Genomic DNA, 26,875 nt, shown 5'->3' on the forward strand with positions numbered 1-26,875 from the left:
CAAAATCGCGCGCTCTCGTTGGCTCGCTATCTCGGATTATCAGCCGATAATCACCTCGACTGACAAATGGCCGCCATTAGTCGTTTTGCCACTGTAAGTGAAGATGATTTCGCGTTGAAATTTTTTTTTTTTTCTGTTTTTGAAATAAAGCCTTGTGGTGATTTATATTAAACCATTATTCGCCGAAGGCGAAGTGATTATCGGTGAATATTTCACCGAGACGAAGTCGGTGAATATTCACCGATTGTCCATTGGAAATCATTGAGATTGTGGGTTTTAACATTTCGTTCCATGTGAGCTTAAGCCTTCCAGACGAGCGGTTACAGGAATCACAGTTCCCCCCCAAGAACAGTTGTCAGTTCCTGATCGTGATCGTGACGTCATGAGTGACAGCGGGCATAGCCTTCACTCGGTTCAACCTGTGGTTGATAAGAGCATTGCGCTTCACGTATATGGTGTGGATGAACGGGTCCTGAGATCCAAGTGGGCTTGTGGAGGTGCTTCAAAACAGACGCAATGAAGCCATGTTGGAGGTGCTGTCTGTTGTGTTGTTCAGGAATCCCGAACTGCAAATTGACCTACGCTGAAATGGTTCGGGTGAGTCCTCCATTGTATTTTTTAATCTTTTAACCTTTATAATACGAAGGAAAGTTATAAGGGGAAGAGGCAAGGTCAACTTTCCACATCTAGGTTACGATACTTTATTGTATTTCGTTTTTTGGGCTTGCTACCTCGCCCTTTCTCGCAGTCGGAAGACTAAATGGCTATGGGCGCATCTCAACGAGGTCGGACCGAAGGAACTGTGCAGCCAGTTTCCTCTCCGGCCCAGGAACACGACCCATAAGCATGACCGACCCCCTCGGAGCACAGCACCAAGCCAGATGGAATAAGCTAGGAGTCGGATTTGCTGGTGGAGGAAGAACCGTTAGTACCCGAAAAAATCTTAGGAGTAAGATTGAGAGTCAACGGAATCTCAGCCCACTTACGAACTTATGATTCGATCCAAATTTATATACCTTTTTCGTGGACAAATCTAGGACGAAGAATTGTATTTGTTGGCGTGGATAAAGTATCGCGTAAATAGAATAGTCTTCAACAATTTTTACTTCAAGCCAAGGGTTTAGAGATATGTCCAGGTTTGACCCTAATTAGATGCACGCGGATTTCAATAAGCGTCACGAAGTGTCCCCTTGCTCTTCTAGCCAACTCAACATCACTTGTGTCTCAGAATACAGGCAATTTATGTCACAAAGTGTCCCCCAACTGCTTCTCTTTAAGTGAAGATTAACTGCTGCATTTACCGCTAACGCTAACCTTTACTCTTACCTTATTGTTGAAAATAGGTAGCAAATGCTTAGATTTAGAGGGACACTTTATGTGGATGTCAAAATTGGGCGTGCATCTAATTAGGGTCAAACCTGGACATAAGTGAGGTTTATCACGATATCCGGGGATCCGGGGGGACGATTTTCATGATTCATTTGGAGACTTTTTCAGCAAAGCAGAAAAAACAGTAGTTGGGATGCTTGTGCTATGCACCACGTGCGGCGGTATCATCGGCTGGGATTATTATGCTTTGGAGTTATCAAGCTAACAGTTGTTTTGGTGTCAGCTGACTTTATTGGTTAAATTGGTCTCTGCCTTCAAAGATTCAAATAGAGACATCTCATTTTGATAAAATAATATCACGAAGAGTTTCGCGGTTAGCTTTATGGCGTTTTGTTTTTTGGTAACAACTTCACTCAAAATGGTTCTGCATTTGTTTACGTGGCATGTTGGACATCTTATTTTAGTGATATTTCGCACTGACGGAGGGCTACATATTACTGAACTCTGCCCCTAAGACCTTTTATGGAGTACTTAAATCATGCTTATCGCATTACTGAAGAGCTGAATAACACATGTTTGAAATTTTGTCCTTTGTCTTCTAGTTTATCCAGCCTCAAGGCCAGCCACCCAAACAACTCTGACAATGACCATCCCACCCATGGATGTAAACTACCTTTGCCCGTTGTCATTTTACTTGCGGCAGAATCTTCTTCAGATGTTTACACACCCCGCGATACACAGACTCTGACACCAGCCATCAATTCAGAGCAGTAAGCGGCAGCAAGACGGATGCTACCGTAAATAACAGTGAAGACAACCGCAGACTGGAACCCGAAGTTTACTTGTACAACAGACCTCACTCGTCTGGTGGAAAAGGTTTGTCTCTTGCTTTTAGTTACGCGATTGCAAGTGCTGCGCTTGGTGATTGGTTTAAAAATTTCGCGCCAGGTTAGGAACAAATGAAAAGGAAAACCAAGACGAATATACGATATTTTTCCCGCGCTTTAAGCGAGTGACATGGAACTGCTATGAATTTAGATTGGTTCATTGAGCTGTTTGCACCTGCTGTGATTGGTCGACGTAATTACGTTTGGTATTTGTTTTACGGACATTCGACTGAACACCACTCTAATGCCTTACCAATGAGCTTTGAATAGCTTCTTGACTCAAAGTTATACGAATTCTGGATTCAGTAGTTATAATTAATTGCTGTAAAAAAATTGTATAAATTGGTTCGTGTTGAGATGTACTATTCACCGTTGTGTCTTGAAGACTGGGAAGGTTTCTTTAATTAGTGATTCCAGAAAGATAAAGAGAGCTAAGTTGTTTTGAGCTTTCGTTGAAGAGACCCACTGAGAGAAAATGTGAATGTGAATTTCGCAAAGTTATTATAAAAAGTGAAAGGCGTTTTCCCTTAACGTTCACACTACTTGACTTAATTTGGTTCTTAAGCTTGGGGGTGCAATGGTGTGGCATGTCTAACAGCGCCTCGAGCACAAGACCAATTTTTTTCTGTTGATCGAGCGTGCCTGCTTTGGGTGTGAATGTTTCTGAAAACACACTACTATATAGCTCTTTTTCATCTAGAAAATTACGTATTCCCATAGCCAGACTGCGCCTGTCATCTACTGTGACAGCCGTTCCTAAACAAATGGAAGGCAGCCATGTTGGTGTAAAGATTGAACTTAATTCCTATGCAAACAATTTCTTTTTTTCGGTTTAAACTCATGGTCATTGATCTTGTGGGTATCCAATCTCTTGAAACCGATGCGACAATGAGGTAATGCAAAATTGCTGGTGAACAAACAAAAGAAGCTGATGAGATCTTTTATTTTCGTCCACCAACATGACAGCGATGACGTATTGTGGAAATCACATATCTGTGTTATCTGTACTCATTAATTGATTAATACTGTACTTCGGTTACATACTTTAAAAAGACTTTGGACATCTCGGAACAATTGATATGATGTTTAAAATACACGGCGAAAGATCAACTTTATCTTAACTTTACCTTTTTGGATATTCGCTCATGCAAATGCAGTCTTTCAAATAAACTTAATAACATGACGCTCCCGCAATTTCACATCATAGCTTCTTTTTTTCGTAGGCTTGGCTTGTATTTCGGTATCAGTTCTAAATTCACGTGGTGGATATATCTACATCCCATGTGGTAAAACAGCCTGCAGTGAGTATGTTGGCGAGTTGGAGAACTTTGAACAGTTCACTGAAGTGCTCATATGCAAGGATAAGAATAAACTTGGTAAGGGTCTAACCGCATAGAGAGCGTTGCTGTAATAAGCTTCGACGAAAGTCTTGCTTTCCGGCCAATTTCTGTACGTTCACACAAATGTCAATATCTGCTTAACTCTACAGTTTGCTCTTTTAATTAGAATCCAGTACCTCGTTGAAGAGATGATGAAACAACCGAGTCTTCGAACAGGAAGTGGCTATGCTAGTAATCAGAAGTCCATAGGCTCGACTAGGTCACTAGATTGGCGGGTCTAAAACACAGGTCACATTCCACTGGTCAAGACTAGAAGTCCCTGCTCCACTGATGACCAACGAAACCAAAAGTTTTCCCTAGACCTGAAACAACATTTTGGCAGAATGAGGAGGTCAGGAGACACTTTTGTGTTCTTTATTTATCTGTAGCACAGTTGCAAGTACAATGACCTGTGACCCGTGACCTCTGCTTTAGACCCGCCGTAACACCTTGCACCGTACATAACCTATGAGGGCCGTTAGGAGAGTATGTATGTTAATATGGTAGAAGATATCTCATAATTGGTTGTGCAATGTGGGGGAAAGTTGTTGTTGTTTTTTTTACTTGAAATTCATTTATTATTGCGTAATGCTTTCAAGCTGAGGATGACATCATGGTCCAGTTTGCCATCTGGGAGCGTGGTGACATAGGCGTCGAACAACTCTCTGGTCGCCTGAAACTCAGCTTAAGACATGCGCTTTGCGACCTTTTGGCGGAGTACTACCTGTTGACTGCGCCGTTGTCAAAAGTCCCCGACAAGTACTGTAAAACTCAGCGGATAACACGTCCAAGGTCTTGTTCTGAGCCTTGTTTGGAAAAGACTCTCACACCAAAAAGCCCTGCAGCAACTGAAAGGTCCTCAAAGCGCAGACTAGATTTTTACAGTCACTCTGGGTTCCGAGGAAGGAAGGTTTCATCGGGAGGGCATCGACAAACATCGTTGACGGAGAACACCATGTCATCCGGGTCCACAGGTAGGCATATTCAAAGTTTTCATTGTGTTTATTTAATTTTTGTCTTAACTGTAGCTCACGCTAAGAATGGAAAACAAAGGCAAACTTCATTATGTCTTTATCCCTTTCTATTATGCATTCTATGCTGGGACATGTATTGAAAACTAAAATCGATCCAGCAATCGAGTTCACTCACGTGATCAGTAACCTTGTTTTACCACGGAAACAAAAGAAAACTATTGTAGACACAATTGTCCATCGTTTTTTGTCTCTACACAACGAACCTTGCATTTGGGCGATGACGGGAGATTTTAAGAGCAGCAGAAAAGTTCGTTTTCATAGGTTTACTGTAAGGTAATTTCCTTTTCGCAGGGACCCCATGCAAGACGCAAACCAATCCGTTCCTTTCCGGGCGAGCAAGTGTTTCATCTACACATCCAGTTTCCAGGCAAATCACCCTGGAAGATGAAGTGTTCAAATCGGAAGCTGTTCTTGCGGAAGGTTACGAGGAGAAGCTGAAAGTGGCAGGTAAAGTACTAACAAAAGGCAAACGTTAGAACACAAGTAAAATTAAATGCATTTTTAGATAACACGAACGAAGTTGTCAGTGGTCAGCTTAGGCAGCAAGCGGCACTTGTACGTTCTTGTACTTCGTAAGAAATCGACTGTACAGCAATTCAGTGTATTACCGTCTCATATTTTGCGCGTTCTCTTGACCAAATATGGTAAAATGGCGTGATAGTGGAATAATAAATTTGCCTTATTCCGGGACATTTATCTCTGGAATAGAGTTATTACACCTTTCAGGAACCGGCCTCTGAAGTTGAAGGATTCCTGAGCTTCGTTTGTTATCATCGTGACAACTCTGGTAAATTAGGCTTATGAACACAGCAACAGAGAGTCATGAGCATCCATACTAGTATTTTGTAGGACATAGGTTCTTCTCCTGTTAAAGGGAACTTCCACTAAATCTCAGGAAATGGCCTTTACAGCCAAGTTAGTCTAAATATTTTTCCAAGAATAAATACGTTTTAGAATCGCCTATTTTTGTTTTCCAAATTTCGTTGGCACCGCTATCTTGAGTAATTGTGACGCGTAACAATGGCTCTATTGTTATTCGCCAAAGCTCTTTGTGTCAGAACAATAGGTCACGATTATTCAAGATGCCGGCGCCCGCGAAATTTGAAAGTGAAAATAAACGATTTTAAAATTGAGTTTTCCTGGTACAAACACTTTAAAAAGAATTCGAATAAATTCAAATTTACATATTCTGCAGGAAGAGTGGAGGTTCCCTTTCAGAGCTCTTGGTTCATTTCCTGACTATCCCTCTTCATTTTTTTCCCTTCGAAGGTAATGAAACGCCTTTTAAGTTCAAACTGGAATCAACGCCCGAAGTTTCGAAGGCGCAAGGCAACGTACAGGCCCCGTCTGATGTGGAACGGACATTCGAGAGTTTCACGGCAGCTGAGATCCAGGAATCCCAAGAATTTACTTCACAGCCGGGTACACCTGTGTCGGATCACGTTGTGTTTTCTTCGAAAATGGAAGGAACGCCATTAAAGCGTGAAATGTCTCGAACATTGTCATCGGTAAGTGCTGGTCAGGCTTGGGATGGACAAACAGTTTGGCAGGATATGGAAACCAAGCGCAAAAAGGAACAAGAAACCCGGGTGAAACGGAGTCAGTTTGAGAATGGAGAACGAGGAGAACTTCATCCGAGGTAAAAATAGATGGAGACCGGCCTTATACAGCACACTGCACCTGAGAAAAGTACTGCTTGGTAGCTTATATTTGAATGGGCACACTTCAGGATTACACCCACAGGCGCAGAATATAAAACACCTTTTACAGCATAATAAACAACACCACAGGAAAGTACTTCTCAGTAGCTTTCATTTGATTGGTCACAATAAAAGACAGAACCACCTTGTACAGCATAATAAACAGCACCACAGGAAAGTACTGCTCAGTAGCTTTCATTTGAAGACTCACACTATAGCATTACACCCAAACCAACATGTACCGCATGGTAAATAGCACCAAAAAAACTACTGATCAGTCGTGTTATGTTTTGGTTATGACTTCCTAAACGTAAACACTGAATTAGGGGGAAAACCTTTTTATTGTATTTTTATGAAGTATTTTAAGGCTAATTTCAGTCTCATGTAGGATTCGGCTCTAACCTTCCTAATGTTTACACCTGTCCTTTTTTTAGCCTTCAGGGTTTAGGGCAAGATATGTTTGCTTTCTTCTTTGATCTGGGTGTGTCATCTGTTTATCGCATTGATGGCAAATTGGTGAACAATTTTGCGTTAGATCATTTCCTGTCTGAGCTTGTGAACCTGATCTCATCGATTTGTCCTGACTTCAAGCCAAAAGTATACCGTGAAGCGCCTTGGTGAGTACAATTATTTGTACGTCGGTTTAAGCTCCTCCAGTCACTTATAATGTTCTTGACACGTGTATGAGACTTCTTCTGTTAAGTTATCAAGTATTAACGGGCAAGTGGGAAATTTCAAAGAAAAGTTCATGGCTCAGTTTTTCAAAGTATAGTGAATGTTTTGTGTTCTATCCTCCTTACTCATTGACCAACTCACTTACTTAGTGACTGATACACATAACAAATTGATGTCAGTTTTTCATGCGTCTGTCCTGTTATTGATCATGAATTTCACTTGCTGACTCAATGATTGAAGGACTGACTGCTGACTGACTGAATGACTGGCGCACATACTCATTGACTCACTTACTTGATGACTCAATGACTCACGAATTGACAGACCGGCTAACTCCGGCTCCATGTACGGGCAATCTCAAGTCAAGTGTGCTCACAAATAAAAAGTTGACAAAGCACTTAACTTGTTTTGGGGCGATTTGTCCTTTGAATGAGCAGGCCAAGATGTTTACCACGTCTATCAATAAGGTTTAAAAGGTGGAATCTTGCAGCCATATTATAGTAAATGAATCAAGAGGAAAGAAATAACCGTGAACAATAGCTCCAGAATTCAGGCTTAACATCAAACCACTCTCCACGTTTTCGGGATTTGTTATTAAGCTGTCTGGTAATACATTGTTATACAATGCTGTGTATTTTAACTCAACAGTAATCGCACTGGGGCAACAGACAGTGGCGACTCAGTAAAAATCAAGTGTTTTCCTTATTTCCCAGCAAGACAACCTCTAAAGGTATAGCCGATAAATGTCAAAAACTGTAACGTATTTTCGTTTGGGTTGGCCTGTATTCCAATTCGGATTAACGGAATAACTGGAATAAAATTTTCCTAAAGGGCATGTATTCCGTAAACGAAAGAGTTTTTGCGAAGGTGGCTTAGGTTCTAACGCTCGGGGTATTCTTGCAATGACTATGCAGCAGGTTGGTGGGCTGCCGAGGGTTTTCGCGGTTTTCCATTGGAATATGAATTGCATTTCCAGTGCAATGCATATTATGATCATAACCAACGGTTCACCCTCACTGTCCATTGAAAAGATCATTCAAGCAGAGGCGTGTGTTAACTTCCCTTTGTCAATATGTGTTCAATACCATATGAACGGTAGATCTATCTTGACATGAATGTACGAAGTAGTTAGTGGTTAATAAGTATTAATTACTTAATGACCATTCTGTAGTTTAGATAAAGAATACTATTATTAGGGTAACATTTGAACTATGTTGAGATTTACAGCGGTATATGTGACATGAATAATGTCTCTCTTGGCTCTGTCATGAATTTTTTATTAATTTTGCAATCGAATATTATAATGCATATTTTTTCTTTGTTCACGTTACTTAAGAGTCTGGTTTGTTGCAAAGCCATAAAAAGACGGGGAAAAGGGTTTTCCCGCCGTTTTCCAGCTTGAATTAATGTCCGTTTTTTCCGTAGACTCAAGATGTGGATGAATCATCGGCAGACAGGTCCGGCAAAAGGTTTGCGCCGCTTCCACACTCGTCCAATTTCTTTGTTGTGGTTGGTCGAAACGTGGACCAATGGCGAGCAAGTATGGGATTAGAGGAAGGTATGTGCGAAGTCAGATTTTGAACTTTTCCTTTTACTTGGGTATTAAAAATCCAAAAAAATGGAATGTAGAAGACGTGATTTGGAAAAACATTGACGACGTTTCAACGCTATCCTAACGTTATTATCAAGTTAAAAACATGAAATCGAGTGAAAATTAAAAGTTGCAACACCGTTGAAGGAATATTGATATTAGACTTGCAAGAGCGCATTTAACGGTATTTATCTCTTCATTTATTAACCGGGCCAAAATATCATCACCTCCTTAACAATAGCATCATCATCATCATCACCATCGACATTTATTGGTCGCAAATGTTATGTAGTTGAGTACGAGTGTTCTGCTAATTTGGGAGACAGTAAAGCAAATGTTAGTGTTTGCAGAGAGGGAAAAACCTCTCGAGTACAGAACCAACAAACTCAACCCAGTTGTGACGTCCATTCCGGGAATCGAACCCAGGACACATTAGTGAGAGGCGAGTTCTCCCACCACTGCGCCATCCCTGGGTCCCATTTGCGAGAATGCCATCCTTTGACCTTTCTGTCCTAGGAGTATTCAAGACACATGTCACCCAATCCTAGTATAATGTCCCAGCTCCATCAAATGTTTTGTTCTCAGTTGTAGAGCATTTGAATTAGTAATCTGAGGGTCAGAAGATCGACTCCTCTCCAGGAGCAATCTGTTATGAAAGCAGGAAGGTTCTCACCGAGGGCCCGTTTCTCGAAAGTTCCAATAACATTTTGGGCCTGAAAAGCCATTTATGAAACTGCCATCCGCTTGTTTGTTATGCTGGTCTTTTAACACGTTTATAAGGTAACAAAAACCAAAAGAATTGCAAACAACCTCTCCGTTCTTAAGATAAACAAGGAGTTATGACACTCGAAAAAGGTCCGAAAAGTCTGGGAACTTTCGAGGAACGGGCCCCAGGGGTCGTATAGTGTATTTTCCGTTACGATTTACAGCTCTTATTGAAGAAAAAAAATCTTGTTCTTTGTCTTCCTATTCATATTTTGGTTCCTTTTCTTGTCGTTTGTAGATTTGTCGCAGGAAGATCCGAATGCTCGTCCAAAGAGTACGTATTCTTCGGAATCTTTGTTCAGTTGCAAGGGATGTAATTCCATGCTAAATGTGTTATCTTATTATATGGAGGAGAGTGTTTTACTGGGAACTAAACCACTCGTAGATTCCATACGCCATTTCATCCGGGACCCAAGTGGCGTATTTTCCGTATGTCACCTTTGTGAGTGTCGTATCGTTCAATGACGTCACGATTCCCGCCTTTTTTTTCCCGCCTTTTTTTATAAAGCCCAGCGTATTTGTAAAACTTGACTACTTTGAAACACAATAAAATCGGAAATATTCAATATTTAGTCTCCATATGATAAATAGAACATTACACGTTGGCTCGAAGATATGAATTTTATGTTCTCGTAGCAAAAACAATATCTCACTCGTTCGCTTCGCTCACTCGTGAGTTATTGTTCTTGCCACTCGAACATAAAATTCATATCTTCTCGCCACCGTGTAATATCCTCTATATCTCTAGAGGTCTCGGTCCTTTTGGTCAGTGTATATCAAGGATAACGATCTCCATCTGGTTCCGCTAGATATGTCCAGAAATTCAGCGTGACGAGTTTCATGTCCTGTATGATAAATTCTCGCCCTTTTCCTGAACGTCCTTATCAGATGTATCTAGAGAACTCCGTAGGGTCCCTCTGACTTCGAACGACATGGTGAGAGACAAAATGGTTTGCCAAATCTCTGAAAGTTCTATTCTTGATTTTTCTTATTTTAACACCTGTCGCTAACCTGTTGGTTACCTGTCGGTAGTCTGTCGGTAGTCTGTCGGTAGTCTGTCGGTAGTCTGTCGGGCGCCTGTTGGTGAAGGGGAGCTGTTCTTCATGATTACTCATTTGACATCAAGTTGAATTCAGTTCAGGATTGTAGTTAGAATAATGTTGAGTCCTACAAGAAGATACAGCGGGACTGTTCCAAGGGAAATCATTACGATTGCAAAGAAAAGTCCTAAAAAGAGACCTTCGACACCGATTAGGCACGAATTTCCTGGAACGAGTGCAAGAAGGACGTGGAAAAGAGAAAACATAAATTTAGAAATGTGAAAGATGGCCTGTTCATACTTGGAAAAAAGGCAAAATCCATGAAATCCGACAAAAACCAATGAGAGATGGGAAGAATGTTAACCCTTTCCGCCGCGCGCAGCTTGAGGCTAGAGCTGGCTGTTCTCGGTATTGACTGACTCGGTCCGATCAAGTCTTTCGGAAAGACTCTATCTCTAAGAACGAAGATGTTCTCAACGTTACTTTTTTTTTTCTCCTTTTCATTTTAGTACGTCCAGCTCTGCAGCGTTTTAAGCCGCTGGATTCCAATGCAACAACACCAGGAAGGACTTTTTCAGACACAACCTCTTTAGCTAGTCTGTCCGTGGGAGGGGTCCCTAGACAAAAGTTTTTACTTGTCACCGTATTGGACAGAGATGTAAGTTCCTTGAAAATTTGGTGGACACTTTGAATTGTTGTTTTCTCTGTGATGACCTGACCTATTTAGGCTTGTATCAACTTAATGAAACCACCAGCCACTCTCTGATCGATAGGCCAGGTCGCAAAACCACGATTGTGGCAGAGTGCAAATCAAGATATTACGGGGGAGGAGTGCATGGGAGCGTTTTTTTTTTTTCTCGACGACTTTTTGAGAGTTGCCAGCTGGCAGACGTTTTGCAGGCTCTTTCGCTTGCTCGTAGCTATTTTATCTTTTCATTCATGAATTGCTGTTTCTTTCTCGTAATAGGTAATAGCTTTTACGTACAACTGGGCTGCAGATTTGAACCAGACCTTTGACAAACAGTTGCATCGCTTGTTAAATTGGAGTAACGCCCGTTGCCATCTGACCTCTTGTCTTCTGAGCCAGAAATTGGGTTTGTTCCACCACACACTTTTTGCAGACATCAACAAAGGAAAGGAGGGGAAGGTACTTGGATTTTTCTCTCTCTGTCATACAAGGACCCATGCAAAGCAGACGACACATTAATGAATGCACTGCGCGTTTCCAATACACTAACGCGCGTATGTTAACACAGAGGAATTCACGCGTGACGCAAGCCGTCCATAGACATAAGAAACAAACTTTTCAATTAACAAAACTATAAAATTCGAGGGTTATGCTCATGGGTAAAGAGGCCCAAACGAAAACACAGAAAGATCAAACAAAGACGCTAAAAAAAATCGTAGTGAATACGCACGAAGCACATCTAGCGATTAAACGGTAACCTGCACAAGCGAGCGCTCACGTAACTAATGCTATGCGTTGATATTATCTTCAAAAGGACATGAACCCCTTTTGTTTGTCTGCCAATGATAAAGATGTGATGTCTCTGATTAGCTGTCCCGGGCCACCCTCTCGTGATGTAAGTAAGACCAATTTGCGATTGCTTTTTGCTCTCATTTTTATTGAATTTGTCAGTCTGTCAGTCAGTCAGTTGGTTACGTAGTTAGTTGCTGAGTTAGTTAAATAGATGATTAGTAAGGTACTTGGGTAGCCCTGTTTGAATACTAAGCCCGCTAGTTGGTTAGTTAGTCTAAATTTTAGTCGTTGGTTTTAATTTGGTTATCATATTCTTACAGCGAGAGCGGGCCTTGCAAAGACAACTGCCGCCATCTCCAAACATTCTCGTCTTTGATGAAGTCCTCCGCGATGTGACACCTCCGAAGCCTCTTTATCGTGCAACGTATTTTCACAATCGAGACCTTGTTAAGAGGCATGGGTACCAGTTTCAGGTAATTGCTTCACTGTTGTGTCCAGTTTGGAGCTTATGTTTTGCGCATATTGTGTTTGTAGTTTAGTGTTAGAATATTTCTGAGCGTGTTAATTACAAGTCCGTTGTGATGGTGACATTGGAATGAAAACGTCTTATAGCAACGGAAGGCAACCGAAAGTTTTCCTTTGTTTTGGCAGTGATTGCACCCACGTTTTCGAGAAAATCGTCTGTTTGATATATGAAATTGAGTGGTACAGGTAGCTTCGCGTCAATACGGGATAAAGGAAACTTCTCGACGTCCGTCCGTTGCTCGAGATGCCAGTGATGGTGGTACTGGTGATGATGATGATGATGATGACGATGACGATGACGATGACGATGACGATGACGATGACGATGACGATGACGATGACGACAACTATGGCGATGATGATGGTGATGGAAATGACGATGGAGATTATATTATTATGATTAGCATGCATTTGTCTCAGAGGCTGCTTAATAGTTAAATCAATCTTTTCATTTTTCGTTGCGAAAATGTCTCGTTTCTTTTTCCTTTTTTCAGGAAATTCGTTTCGTGCAGATAAAGAGTAAGTGCGCAACTTCTGTTTCAAGTCCAGTAAACTGTCAAGTCATCTTCTGAAAACTGAAGGGAGTAGTCGTTTATACATTAAGGTTTAAAACGAAGCTGCCCGATTTTGCCCTCTCGGTTGGCTGAAGCTGTTTATCAAGATAACTTATGGCGCTTTCCATTTGACAGAACTGACAGCAGACCAGACATTTGGAAGGACTAACTCTATAACGCCTTCAAATTTAACGCACTTCGAGGATGTTATGTACTCCTCCAGAAGAATGCAAGTGTTCCCTCAAATTGTTGCATTTTCTTTGCAAACTGACGGGTCTGGCTGGCCAGGTCTGACTAAAGAAAACCGCCCTTAAGCCGTTTGAACTTTGCTCAATAAATAAACAAGACTACAGTAATAAAAGAAGTATAAAAATGAAGTAATTTGTTGTCTTTTCAGAGGCCATTCTAGAGCAGACTTTGGATGATCTTTACCTTATGTGGCAGCGTACACCTCCATATGTTCAGATCAGTGTGAGTATCAAGAAAATGAAAACCACCTTTTCTAGAAACGGCAATTCCTGGCAGTAACTTTTCTGTCTCCCAAAATTAATGAAACGTATTTGTTTTAGCTTGTTTCTTTCTGTGAACCTCTGCCAGGCGAAGAAGTTCCAAAAGTAAACATTTACCTGCTTAAAAAAAAAAATTCGCGGGGACAAATTTCATCTGAACCTATAGTTTGATGGCCGAGCTTTCATAAGCTTTTGCAGCTCATTGGCAGAGCATCCAAACTAGTAATAGGGGGGTCATAGGCTCGACCCATTTGTCGAGATATTCAGTCATTTATTTCGCCGTAAACCGCAAGCGAGATATAATTCTCTTCAATTAACATACCCTTCAAATGCCTAGGTCTCCATTCTTTGCTATGAAGTGGCGCTATAAAAGGAAGTGCTCCACCCTATGCGTCAGCTGGAATCCATTGATTATACGACATAGTGAGAAAATGAAGTCAGATCTCGTAAGAGATAATCCAGTCTACGGTGGAATAAACGATTGATTATCTCAAGAACAGAAAGGGCAACGATGTCCTTTAAAAATGGTATGAACGGATTGTTCGAGAAAGGCCTTTTATGTCATATCAAAACGTTTTCTCGTGAATTAAGGAGTTTGAGAACGCACACGTTGTTAGCGGGGTATTGTATTTAGTCGCCAGTATAGTACGCTATCGCTAGAAGTGTGCGGCCACCTAACTGGATTAGCTGGAAAGGCTTCAGTGTGACGAAATAACCAGTCGTCAAGCTGTTTTGCACGGTGTTGGAACCTTCGCGAAGAAATTGTGAAGATTTGCACAGCGATTTGTATGCGGCGACACTTGACAGTTGGTTCACTTTTACTATAGGTTTCCGTAGCGCCTTTCATAGCGCCTCCTCAATTGCAGAGGAGCCGAATTTGCGGCTAAAATTGTTGAGACAACTAGCGAGTTTCAAGTGAAAGTTAACTCTGGGTGAACTTATTTTGGTTCTACAGGAAGACAAAATTGAGACGCTTAAGCGATCGTCAAGGCTAATTCATTACTGCGCAGCACCTCTACTGTTTCATCCCAACTGGAGACGAAAACGTTCTGCCATAGCGTCTAAAGACGTTACCGAAGAGAAAAACGAAGAAGGTAAAGATGAATATGTACTTATTTGATAGCTCAGTCCTCTTGTGCTCTTGTCAGGGCCATTGAAACAAATTATAAACAACACAACAACTCTTCCACAATTCCATCTGGCACAAGCCAGCCCAGTTGGCTATTTACAAGTGCAGTCGAGAAGTTGAGCGATGACCATCTAGAATAACTTGAGAGCGGAACAATTTCGGACAATAAAGTCGCAGCCCCAACCATTCGCGGGAATCTATGAACGCCTCTCTTTTACTTTAATTCAATCTTGTTTTCACGTTACTCTAATAGGCTTGCTCCACTATGCCATATAAAATCCCTTTAAAGCCCATTATCCTTTTTCCACCCTGGAGAAGAGCGAACGCTCGAAACTTCAGCTTTCTAGTTTCTTTAGCTCTGTCTAGAGCGTCGCAACCGGGATCGCGAGTTCACGGGTTCAAACCCCGTTGATGTCTTGAATTTTTCAGGCTTCACTACGCAATTGCTAAAATTGCGTTCATAACTGCGAGGATCATAGCTTCACTTGATTTCATATCCCCAGTTCAATATATGATTCATTTCATGTATCATCTCGTTCGTTGACTCATTCATCATGGGAACATTTGAACCCACAAATGACCAGCTCCTAACATCAGTAGCTTCATAGCTCAGTTGGTTAGAGCGTCGCACTGGCATCGCGAGGTCACGGGTTCAAACCCCGTTGACGTACTGAATTTTTCAGGCTTCTCTTCGCAATTGCTAAAATTGCGTTCATAACTGCGAGGATCATAGCTTCACTTGATCCGTTAATACTATCAAGTTTCTGTAGTTGAATTAAGAGCTGATTTACATTCGTTTTTCCTGCAGGACTGAATGAACAGGAGACTCGTCCACAGGAAGAGGTGTGGCATCAGGACTTAAAATCAGCCTATATCCAACAGTACAAGCAATACATGCAGTCACTGCAGTTCATTGTGGTTCCGACCCGGCCCCAGTCACCTAAGCCCAGTCGAAGGTATAGAGCGAAAATGGACAACAAACGGCGAAGGAGGTGTCTATGACGCACTATCGCCTTCTCTTCATGCCAGCTTCAGTGCTGTTGTTTCGTTTTGTTTCTCTTTGTCTTATCTTTATTTTATGTTCTCTAGGTGTTACCAATGGCAATTGTTGCCATTCACACATTTTGTTCAACAACCCTTTCTTTTTCATACAGACCCGTTTAGCGTTGAACTGACTCAAAGTCTTGGTCTGATCCACGTGCTTCCTTGCTACTGTGACCTTAATAGGGCACTGCGGACGGGGCACGGCGTTGAAGATTTGAAAATGGAACTATCGATGGGGATTTATTGAGATTAATCCCCCGTTTCGGAGAATATATACCGACTTGATCTGATCTGCTCTATCTGTTTGACCGACCTCATAGATTATCCTGCCTTTTATTCTTCGAAATAATTGATTATTTTTCCAACTGGTTTTGCTTCTTCTCAAAGAAGACAATCGCTTGTTCTTCAGGCATATGGGTCGTTCAGCCGTCGGTGCCAAGCCGCGGAAAGATTCTAGTGTGGGTGATGCAAGGAAAGAACACTTTTCCAAAGACCGAAAAGAGAATCATCTTTGTTACTTGCAAAGGGCATCGCCTGGAGGGATTATGCTGCTGGAACTTGTCTTTCAAGTGAGGTTTGACTTCAGTACCATAACAAAATCCAAGTCATACTTGAGGGGCTTTCTCTTTGCTGATTATTTTTATCAGTTCCGTTTGTGGGGACGCACAACGACATACTTTCTTTAAAATTCTCGCCTTGATCGATTTGTTTGTTTGTTTGTTTGTTTAGGGGTGTTTCTTCGTGGTCCGGCTGTATTCCCTTGGATGCTCGCAGATACCCTCAGGCAAAACCGCTAGCGTACAGGTGATGATTGAGTGTCCAAAAGAACCAACCATTCCGACCAGTCGCAACAGACTTAAACAACACGATGAGCCAATTAGAACCCGAATGAACTACATTCGTTCAAAGTGCGGGAAAAGGCGCGCGTACAATTCAAGTCATGATTAGACTTGGTTGTGTTTGTCATTGCTTGAAAAAGTGACGCGTAAAACTACAGCCAATCATTAAATGCAGCGGGAAATGTGCTCGTGCAATTTAAGTCGCGTTTGGTCTTGGTTTTTGGCACCCAAGATTTTAAACCAATAACAAAATATAGCATACGCCCTCAGGTAATTTCTATCATGTAAATTGTTTAGATCTGCGATTATATCTTAAGATGCTGAAGGCTCCCTCGAGTTAACACGTTCCTAAGGAAGAAGTGTGTCTTGTGCTGTGGATAGGCTGATGTTTCGACAACTTGATAAAAGTAAAGTCAATTTACTTAACGTCGGTAGTTCCTTCAGCTACGAGGCTGGTATCAATGGAAGCTGACGGTGCACCCTTTACCCCCTCCCTCTGTCAGTGCTCCGTTTCACGGATATTTAAAGATATAACTACACGGATCACAGGAAAGTGGAAACAGACGTTGAAGTCACTGAGGATTGAACTAGGGACCCCTTGCTCCGAAAGCCGCGCACTAGCCAACTGAGCTATGCCTGCAAATGTTTTTGAGGAGAGGGGAAAACCGGACGTCACATTTAATGATTTCATAGACGACACCTGTGCAGGTCATAGAAACGTAGGACAATGAGCCCGTTTCCGAGTTGCTGATTGCCTCGGTTTCAAGCGAGTCCCGTTGCACAACCATTCAAATGGAAATGAGTGGTGTATTTTCATGCAAACTGAAACTCATCATGATTTGAATGGTTTAGCACCAAGACTCGTTTTGAACCAGAGGCAAACAGCAACTGGGAAATGGCCCATTCGCTATAGAGGTTTTGCACGGCAGCCATGTTGAATGGCAGGAACAATAGATTCTTTTTCCAATGGGAACAAATGTTATTTCTAATGCAAAACATTTTCATTGTTCCTGCCATGCAGCAATTAGGTTGCTGTTCGATCTATTAGATCGATCTATGTTCTGTGTACGGAAAAGCTCTTTACATTTGTTCCCATGGGAAGGGAGGAGGGGACTTTTTTCGGAATCAGGATCGAGTATTGATTACACATACTTTTTACACCGTCTATGTGAATGAGGTGACGCTGTTTACAGTAATCTGATAGTGATCAAACATGCACCCTTTCCAAATCTGGTTGGACAAAAAAAGGTGTAGGGGATCGGTCACTGCCAAAGAATCGCTTGCCACACCTGTTCATGAAGGTTTCCCAAATACATTGTATTAATTATTTCTTAAACTGTTTTTTCCAATCCTCTCGTTATGTCGCAGATGAGCCGAATGTTTGTTGAAGACTGCACTCGCTACAGAGAATACATTCACCTTCTATCATTCAACTATGATTTTCATCTGTGTAAAGCCCAGATGTACTTGAACGGGAGCCAGCGAATCTTCAACAGGGGTTACGCTATTACAGACATGCTCAAAGGGCTCCTTCAAGAGTATCCTCATTGTCCTTTGTTCGCTAGAAACCGCGTTTGCGAAGGTAAAGTGGTCATTACACGTGCATAATCGTTTACAGAATATATTTTGGACTTACGTGGGGGAGATGGTGAAATGTTTACCCAACCCCGTTAAATGTGTCGTTTTAGCGATTGTGCGCGTGGAATGAAGGAGATGGTGAAATGTTTACCCCCGGAAATGAAAAATCCCAGTGCTCTGTTGCAGGAGTCGAGCCTACGAACTTCCGATTACTAGTTCGGATGCAATTATGACATTGCATCCGAAGTAGCCTGCAATGTTATCATTGCATCCAATATGCTCGGATGCATTGATAGCTTTGCGGACTGCAAAACGGTAAAAATCTGTCCCTAGTTGTTCAAAGCCCGGATAACTTTATCCAGTGGATAAGCCGCTATCCAAGTAAAACGTGAAACGTTACGTTAGCAAAGAATTCCGTACAGGTCTTTCCAAACATTTGCTTGGAGTGTATATTTTATTTTCACTATTACTTGAACAAATACTTAAATCTCCGCAGAGATTGAAAGTGTCGGATAAACCTCTTACTAACCGAGTTCGAGGTCCGTACTGTAAGTTACGGACCGAGATTTTTTCCCGTTGATTTAGGTCCAAGCGCGAAGCGCGCGGGCCATAAATCAACGGGAAAAAACGAGGATCGGTAACTTACAGTACGGACCGGGAAAACGAGGTTAGTAAGATATTTATTATATCACTGAGGTTAATACGGCGCGCGGGAAAGAAAACTAGCGGCCGACAGCGGGCCGTCCTGTAGAATACAGCCCTCAAAATTGACCAATCACAGCGCGCGTACTCAGTGAGAGATACAATAAATCGACTTATCCACCGTGTAAAGGTATCCGGCCTTTGAAAAACTGGGACCTGAAAGAAAATGTGGATTGTCACAGTTGTATACTATTTAGTAGCGTAGGTGAACAGGACTACCTTCGAAATCTGAGGTTCCCCCGAGTCTACTATAGCTCCGACGTAGAGCATCCGAACTAGTTATCGGGTAAAACGTCTGTTCTCGGAGTTTCCGAGGCTCCCCGACTCAACATCAACATCCCTTAATGGACGTTATAGTAAGTGCCACTGCGCTATAGGAGACCCGTGGGAGGTAGGCTAAGATTAATCAGTGTTCACGTGACAATTTTCCAGCCTTGGTTACTGCTGGGTCTGAAATTGTCTTACCAGTGTTTTCTTGGACTTCGTACTGTTTGAGCTAATTTAAGTGAATGCTTGATCTTTTCAACAACACTTCGTTTATTTTTCTTTTAGGAGAAATTGCAGTGCCATGCGATCCAGGCATTACGCCTCAGGCTGTGTTTAACTACTTGGTGAAAAATGCTGACAAGTACGACTTCTCCACACTGTACCTGGAAACAGCGCCCATTGGAATTCCCCAGCACGTGCTACTAGGCACGCAGAGTGTGCTTACTCTAGAACAGAATGCAGAAGCGAGGCCTTCTGACATTCTCCGAGAGAATAATGAGTACGATATAACATTTGTTGTCACTGTAAAGGATTCTCCTGAAGAGGGTGTTGTGTGCATGGCGTATGTTGTATTGATGACCAGTCGCCGAGATTTGTTTCCTAAGCTGACGCTAGACTGGTTGCGGAAGAAGTCGCCATCTTCTAGTTCATTATCCAGTATGAATGGAGCAAGGAAGGGGTCCCTTCCAGAAAGTGGAGTTACTGAGCAGGAAAAGGGTGAGTTATAAATGGAGTTTTTGAAATAACGTTTGTGATTTTTTGTTGTCCGCGTTAATTGGCTGGTTGTCTGAGAGGTTGTTCGTTTTTGAGATTAGTTTGAATTGAACTTGTAGTTCCAGCGTGTTTCAGTTGTTTGTCTTAGTGCTTTGTATCCGTAATCTCAACTGGTGAGGTGGGGGGGGGGGGGGGGGGGGAGGGGTAGTCCAGTGGTTAGGATAATGGTATGCAAAAATGCAATTGCGCCGGGTTTAAATCCCTCTCTGACCAATGACTGGATTTCAAGGCAGCGTGGCCAAGTGATTAAGTCGCATGCCTTGAGATCCCGAGTTTGATCCCGAGTTTGATCCTGGTTGTCCCTTCTCGGCTGCGTATGTAAATAGCCAACTGGTTTGCCTTTGGTCAGTTGCGATTCTTAAAAAAGTTGTTCTGTTCTTTTGGATCATTGATTTGTTTTATTGGCCGTGAAAATGCCCTATGGTTTTTTTTTCATTTAAGTATAGTATGTATGTATGTATTTGGCCACAAATTCAAGTCCATTTCGCTTTATAAATTGCAAAGTGTCGTCCTCTTGTCATACGGGCCTTTTTTTAATTATTGAATTAATTGAAGTGTCTATGGGCTGGCGTGATTCCCGAGTGCGTTTCCCATGTAAACTAACCATTAATAATTGTAACAGATGCTGGCAATATAAATAGCCGGTCATTACATCTTGATATCTTCTTTTTTCCTTTCAGTGTCACGCGTTCGCTTCAATCTACCCAGTACAGCCACTGGTGGTCATTTTTCCGAATTTATGACACCACCCTCCCCTGGAGAGTTTCATCGTTCTGCCTCCTCGCCCCATTCTCTGTTCCTCTTAGGTAGCGACAGTAGTCTCCAGTATTCCAACCTGACGTCATCGCTTTCAGAAGAACACATTGTGGAGCAAAGTGCAGTTAACAATGAATCTCAACGTGAAACAAAATTGTTGAACGCAGCTTTCAACCTTGCGCATGATTATTTGGTGCACGTCGTCTGTCGTGCCCAGTCCCATTGCAATCGGGACTTGCTGTGGCATCGCTTGCTCGTAGGAGGTACTGTGGAGGAAGAAAAAGATGTTGGAAAAAGAGGCAGGCGACGGAGTGAAGTCAGGAGGTCTGGGTCAGACCTTAGTGTGAAGCTGAAGTGGATGAAAGCAATCGAAGGTGTTATTCTTGCCTCTGATCAGGTTAGTGGTTTAATCAATGGCATCGTAACATCGCCAACCTCATAACCCATTGGTGGCATTTCCCAATACCAACTTATGGCAGCAAAATGTGCCTTACAAACTTAGTTGCATCAGATTTTAGCGATTCACTTATCATTTTGGGGAGCAGTAGCCTTTGACTGATTCGCTGCAGCAAATGTTGTCACTGATCCTATTATTTTCAAAGTAGAGTCACAAAAGTTGGACGGTCGAATCATAACTAAAGCGAAACACTCATAACCTCTTAAAGTGCTACTATGATCAAAATTGTATCCCTTTAATTTTTAGGTTTATCACATAGAATTCCAGGAAAGATTAAAAACCACGTTTAATGTTTGGAAATATCTGCGTTGGTTCCGGAGATATTTAAGTTTGAAAAATGTGAAAAAGATGCCAATGAGAGGACTGCCATTCACTCAACCCTGTATAACATCAAGAATATTCATTGCGCTATCTGGGTCAATTTGCATCAGAGACGATTGAAACTTGGTAGGCTAATAGTTCCACAGGCAACACACCAACGGCTAGGAAGAAATTGGTTCCCATGGCAACTCACTCTTTTCCAGTCCCCTCCAAACTGAGTTCAATATTTTTGGTGATCTTAAACTAGAAGAGCATTTAACAAGGCCATAAACTCGACCTAACATATCTATATGCCTGCAGGATCATGCAAATATCAAAGTAGAACGCCAAAGGTGGCCAGCAAAGCCTCTAATAACAGGGAGGTCTGGAACCCAGTATGTTGCCATGGTAACAAAGTGCTATGCTAGGATCTTACTGCGAAGAATCAAGCATTTCTGATACAAATTGGCTGAGATATATTTTATCATCGTATTTGATCAAAATTCGGTTGAGGTTATGACGTCATCACTTGGCTAATTTGCACATTTTAGAAACTCGAATATCTCTGGAGCAAAAAAAGATATTTGAAAATAGTAAAAAGCATTCTTCTCCTCGTACAGACTATATGTTTATGTCTTAAAATGGCTTAGATAGAAAAGATGCGAATTTCGTCATAATAGCACTTAAACAATCTCATTTTCGTAATGAAGGAAATGGCATCTATTAATCCAGGTGAAGGAAATGAAGAGATGTATTTTTCGATGGTGAATCGGGGATACTCGGAAAAACCCGATCGCGAATGCTCCTTTGCAAGGGTGAAAACTTCAAACAGCTACGGAAGAGCAGGGCTAGCGGAGTGGTGAGAACGCTCGCTTCCTACCACCAAGATCAGAATGAGAAGCGCCATACACAGGGAGACCATATATCAAAATTTGAAGAAGTAGAGTTTTAAACACAAGATCTATTTCTTTCTGGCGAAAGAGTTCCATTCGTAGAGTTCTGAGAATGTGAAGTGTTAGCTTTTGTAAGCTTGAGTCTGACGTGGTCGCTAAATTTACAGTTAGGCTGAAAAGTCAGTCCGAGCTATGCAAGGCTATCACATTGAGGAATGTTATTGATGGGAGCGTAAATGATGGAGTGTACTGCTACTGTCCTTCTTTCTAAATATTAGTTCTTAACACTTACTCAGATTACACAGCATCGTGATTATTTATACTCCAACTAAGAAACACGTGTCATGTTTCCTGCAAACGTTATTCCACTTGTGACATTTTGTTTACAATTTTACCTTTTACCTTTGTTGCTTACAGAAATCAAGTCCCCGCCTTAGTTTTGAAGAATTCAAACTGCTCCTATCTGTTGTTGTGAGCAAATCTTTGCGGGATGAAGACCCTCAACTTATTCCTCTGCTATCCATGGGAGCTTCATGGTACCTCAGTCTTTTTCGGTGAGAATTATCAAAGCCCTACGGTTGTCATTCTCTTATATTGACGAAATTTGTTTTTGCCACAATTTCTTGTAAATGTCGCAATCTGATTGGCTAATTTGCCGATGTCGACGGGAATCTAGACAACGCTGGTCGCGTCAACGTGTCACGCAAATGTAATAACCAATCAGAAACGCTCATTTTAGAGACAACGCAACATTTTTGACCACTGTTATAACTAATATCGTTGTCGATAAGAGTACAAACAACGCTGAACCACATTTGATTTGTTAAGTCGCAATTACTTGGATTGTATTATAACGCGTGGAGATTGGCTTAAAAATCCCGCACCTCATTTCTCAGTCCATCGGAGATAGTGCAAAACGAACTGTGATTGGTTCTCTCGCGTTTTCCCGCGTGTGCCAGTATTATCTTTTCCTTATGATTGGCTCAGTCCATCTACAAATGAGACTTTGATCATCATTCCAAATGCCGCTATTTGTACATAAATGGTTCATAAGCAACATTGGCTGGAACTGCTGATAAAAGTCTGATTTCTCCTTTCAATTGTCTTGTACAACAAGGATAATCAACGAATATCAACACTCTGCTGACGGTGAATAAGAAGTGTACAATATTTGCTGTCAGCTTCGCCTCAATTTTATAATCGTGGTGCAACACTGACGTCCTTATTGCGTATGTCGCGTACAGATCGGGGTCGGTTGTTGCAAGGTAGCTCTTGGTTATTTGGTAACAGAGGTAAAGTTTAATTTTCATTCCTTAGATTCATTTCATGATATTTTCTTTGTGTTTTTTAGTGTGGTCATCGCCAAGTTCCCCGATACCCATCGTTTATTTACTTCAGAAGACAATAAAGTTCACTACTTGGTGATTCTGAATGCTAACAATACTGACATGCTTATTCTGATTCATGTTGATGAACACCACGACACTGCGGTAAGTGAAGCTATAAACTCTTTTATCACAGCGATTTAAGTTGAGTGGCTACTGTAATATTGTCGCCTAGCTATCCCACAGGCAGTCCAAACTCACGTTACGAGGGCCAGAACTGTTTTCAAGAGGAGTACAGTGAAATGTTACTAATTGAGAGATTTTGCATTGCATTTACATGACACGGCAAAGGGCAGGCTTCTGCTTCTTATAAAAGCAGAAAAAAACAGGGTTTGCTTTTCACACCATCTATGGTTCACATCAGTTCTATTTTATTTGCTTATATGAAGAGACTTTCCTTCCCACACGAGTCTCCGATAGCTCAGTCGTAGAGTATCCGAAACTAGTCATCGGAACGACGTCGATTCCGAAGGAGCACTCGTAGGTTTTTCCGATTATCCCCAAGTCAACATTAAAAAAACTACATCTCCTCATGGATGTCTTCATAAGTACCAGTCAAAGAGCCGAAGTAAACCGGATGTCAAAGTGGCTTCCTGGTCCGCTTACCATGGCAACGAAAACGTTCACTGTCCAACGAGCTGTTATGACACAGGTCATTACAATTAGCATACAATAGTTTTCGCGATTAAATCATGGACGTTTATTTGGACCGAAACAAAATGTAAATCTGATTTCCTTTATTGATTAACCCCGAAAATTTGAGCTTTTTGAGTTATGTATCATTATTTTTTCCACGAATTTCCTTGAAAAACACTTCTGACAGATGTGAGTTTGGGCTACCTGTGGTTATCCCAAGCAAATCTGCTGTTAGGAAGATCGTTGATTCAAATTCTAGCCTAACCTGCAAAGCAGGCATAATTTTGTTTTGGTAAGAATTATCCGTCGACATCTTGGATAGCGAGACTAATAGAGGCTTGAGGCGAGTCAAGAAAATTGCACTCAGTGAGAGGAGGACATTATGAAATGGTGGTGACCCCTTCCCGCGCCCCTCGTCCCTATCCTTTACCGGCTGTGTGCTTTCAAAATGGCGGCTGCCTCCCAAGAAACGCATACTCTGCAGGGTAATTCTAGCCGGACGAAACCTTATCGTCGTAAAGAATCTGTGGAAAAGTGCTTCCTTCCTTATGACAATTTCGAATGCTAACACATTTTCAACTTATCAGGTAATGGCGATGAATCATCTGTCCCCATGTGTAATACAGTTAAATATCGAGTATCAGTATTCCTATTCTTCACACTGTTTTCCCCTGTATTTCCTTTCTGTTCAATTTACTGTTGCTATGATAAAGAGAAACTAAATCAACCAACCCGCACTGGTCTCAAAGAGTTGGGGATGTGATGCCCCATTTAATGTTCTTACCCCTGTTGCTTGTCATTTTGTCCGGGTTTACCCACGTAGGAACAGGCGTCTTAGATTATCTTTCTTTGTTATGCAGGATATGTCAGTTATTTTTCGTGAAGACCCTCCTTCTGACGACAGCGGGACATCCCGAGGGTCCGTCTTGCTTAACAAGAAGATTAGGAGTCACGTGTACAGTGTGATCAATGCTGTGTGCTATTATCTGTGGACGAGGTTACTTCCTTCTTAAGGAGACAATCAGTGACAAATTGAGCTCAAACGTAGTGAATGTGCTCGTTTAAGGAAAATGGTTTTCCCTTGCAAGACTGCTATGAATTAATGAATTTAAAGTGGATTTGAAGGAGTTAGGCGTTAGGAAGCTTAGAATTATTTTTCAAAAACGTTTCTCTCCTTTGTGTCAGTCAAATCTATAGGCAAGATAGAATGATATTAATATGCCTTTCGTTTGGCAGAGTTTAAATTACAAAAAGGAACATTTCAACATAAATTAATGGATGCTTTTAAGGCTACCTTCTGCGCTTAGAATGCTGAAGCACAATGTTTGCTAAGTATAGGAAATCAACAAAGTTACACTCTATAACTATATTGCACTCTATAACCTGTTTATGGATTCGTCATTGACTAATCAATCGTCAGCTTCAGTCACGCATCCTTCTCTTCCCTTAGCTGACTTGCGTGACTGAAATGGGCGACCACATGGTATATCTAGAGGGACTACAAACCTGGTTGTTTTTTTTTTGTCGTTCGTTGATACTTATTTGACAACCATTCAATGTTATCGTACCTTGAAAATGTAATAAGGATTGTTATCGTCTTCGTCATCATTTTCCTCAGCGCCAGATGTTTACTAATATGTTCATTCCCGTCGCCGGCTTATCATGGCTCAATTCACCAATCCCATTGAAGGGGTTTTTAGAGACAATTTGAATTTGTAGATAGCTGTAAATAAAAATGATAACTGGTTTTGAGAGAGTTTTTGAGAAAACAATTCATAATAAAGTCAACATCAAATAAGTGGCATCTTGTTTTTTTATTTTCGCTTACTTGATTTTAGTAACATGACGAAATAGAGTGACGGGGCTAATTAAGGGCACGCCTGAGATCTCTTTGGGACGCTTTTTGTGTTTACACTTTCCCGGCCCAGCTGAGCTATTTCGGCAACTTCTGAAAAACGGTTGAACCCCATATCATTATCTAGGATTATCTGAGTATCATTACCAAAGTATGCAAATCATCAAGTTTCCACGCGTTAAATTTGGCAAAAATTGTGCCCAGGCGTGCATCACGTACTGATCTCGTGCGTGCAATCGCTTGTCTTATTTTTCTTTCGTGCGTAATTTCGCAAATTCTTGCGAAACTCTTGCACGCCTCTCAGGGTGCAAGCTAGGTCGGAGGTGCGCGAAATTGTTGCTATTTTCTGGTTGCCACCTAAACTCGATGACAAATATGCCGGAGGAATTAATGGTGAATGGAGTTGTGATCTGTAGGTAAGCGCTATTCCGTGATTTCTTTACCACATAAATACATGTGAAACCATCTAGCGTGTTGTATCGAATGTCACTGACGTTCGCACACTGAAGAAGGGCGATGCACCAGCGCATTTAGTTTACAGTTGATCATATGTTTTAGAGTGCGAATAGTTTTAAATATGTACGAGTAATTGTTTTTTGTTCACACAAACTAAGTCGGCCATTTTAGATATATTTACTTTGTGACCTGGCCTGTGGACAGCAACGAGGCTGCCAGCCTACAGACCTAATTGCTTTTCTAGCGTGAGTGAGTGATGCAGTAGCTGTTTCCACAAGAATAGCAAGCGGATAATGTCAAAGGAAGGTCATCGACAGTTTCTATCCCGAGGCCAGG

At 41.6% G+C, this 26,875-nt stretch overlaps 1 protein-coding gene across 1 annotated transcript in view; it reads left to right on the plus strand.

The window, feature by feature from the left end:
- The window catches only part of LOC138023057 (KICSTOR complex protein SZT2-like), a 90,186-nt gene extending 64,160 nt beyond the window's left edge, over positions 1 to 26,026 (plus strand). The window contains exons 57-81 of the mRNA XM_068870088.1: positions 1,998 to 2,205; positions 3,440 to 3,592; positions 4,195 to 4,569; positions 4,921 to 5,076; positions 5,899 to 6,268; positions 6,764 to 6,946; positions 7,653 to 7,734; positions 8,430 to 8,562; positions 9,599 to 9,634; positions 10,910 to 11,058; positions 11,368 to 11,547; positions 11,903 to 11,983; positions 12,201 to 12,353; positions 12,900 to 12,924; positions 13,357 to 13,430; positions 14,424 to 14,562; positions 15,406 to 15,553; positions 16,051 to 16,210; positions 16,371 to 16,445; positions 17,849 to 18,062; positions 19,313 to 19,744; positions 20,482 to 20,954; positions 22,625 to 22,761; positions 23,559 to 23,697; positions 25,089 to 26,026. Coding sequence (XP_068726189.1) covers positions 1,998 to 2,205; positions 3,440 to 3,592; positions 4,195 to 4,569; positions 4,921 to 5,076; positions 5,899 to 6,268; positions 6,764 to 6,946; positions 7,653 to 7,734; positions 8,430 to 8,562; positions 9,599 to 9,634; positions 10,910 to 11,058; positions 11,368 to 11,547; positions 11,903 to 11,983; positions 12,201 to 12,353; positions 12,900 to 12,924; positions 13,357 to 13,430; positions 14,424 to 14,562; positions 15,406 to 15,553; positions 16,051 to 16,210; positions 16,371 to 16,445; positions 17,849 to 18,062; positions 19,313 to 19,744; positions 20,482 to 20,954; positions 22,625 to 22,761; positions 23,559 to 23,697; positions 25,089 to 25,241 — 4,428 coding nt within the window. The 3' untranslated portion in view covers positions 25,242 to 26,026. The remainder of the gene's footprint in view (positions 1 to 1,997; positions 2,206 to 3,439; positions 3,593 to 4,194; positions 4,570 to 4,920; positions 5,077 to 5,898; positions 6,269 to 6,763; positions 6,947 to 7,652; positions 7,735 to 8,429; positions 8,563 to 9,598; positions 9,635 to 10,909; positions 11,059 to 11,367; positions 11,548 to 11,902; positions 11,984 to 12,200; positions 12,354 to 12,899; positions 12,925 to 13,356; positions 13,431 to 14,423; positions 14,563 to 15,405; positions 15,554 to 16,050; positions 16,211 to 16,370; positions 16,446 to 17,848; positions 18,063 to 19,312; positions 19,745 to 20,481; positions 20,955 to 22,624; positions 22,762 to 23,558; positions 23,698 to 25,088) is intronic.
- Positions 26,027 to 26,875: the final 849 nt, after the last annotated feature.

This window comes from Montipora capricornis, chromosome 11 (assembly GCF_036669925.1).
Source record: "Montipora capricornis isolate CH-2021 chromosome 11, ASM3666992v2, whole genome shotgun sequence".
NCBI lineage: Eukaryota > Metazoa > Cnidaria > Anthozoa > Scleractinia > Acroporidae > Montipora > Montipora capricornis.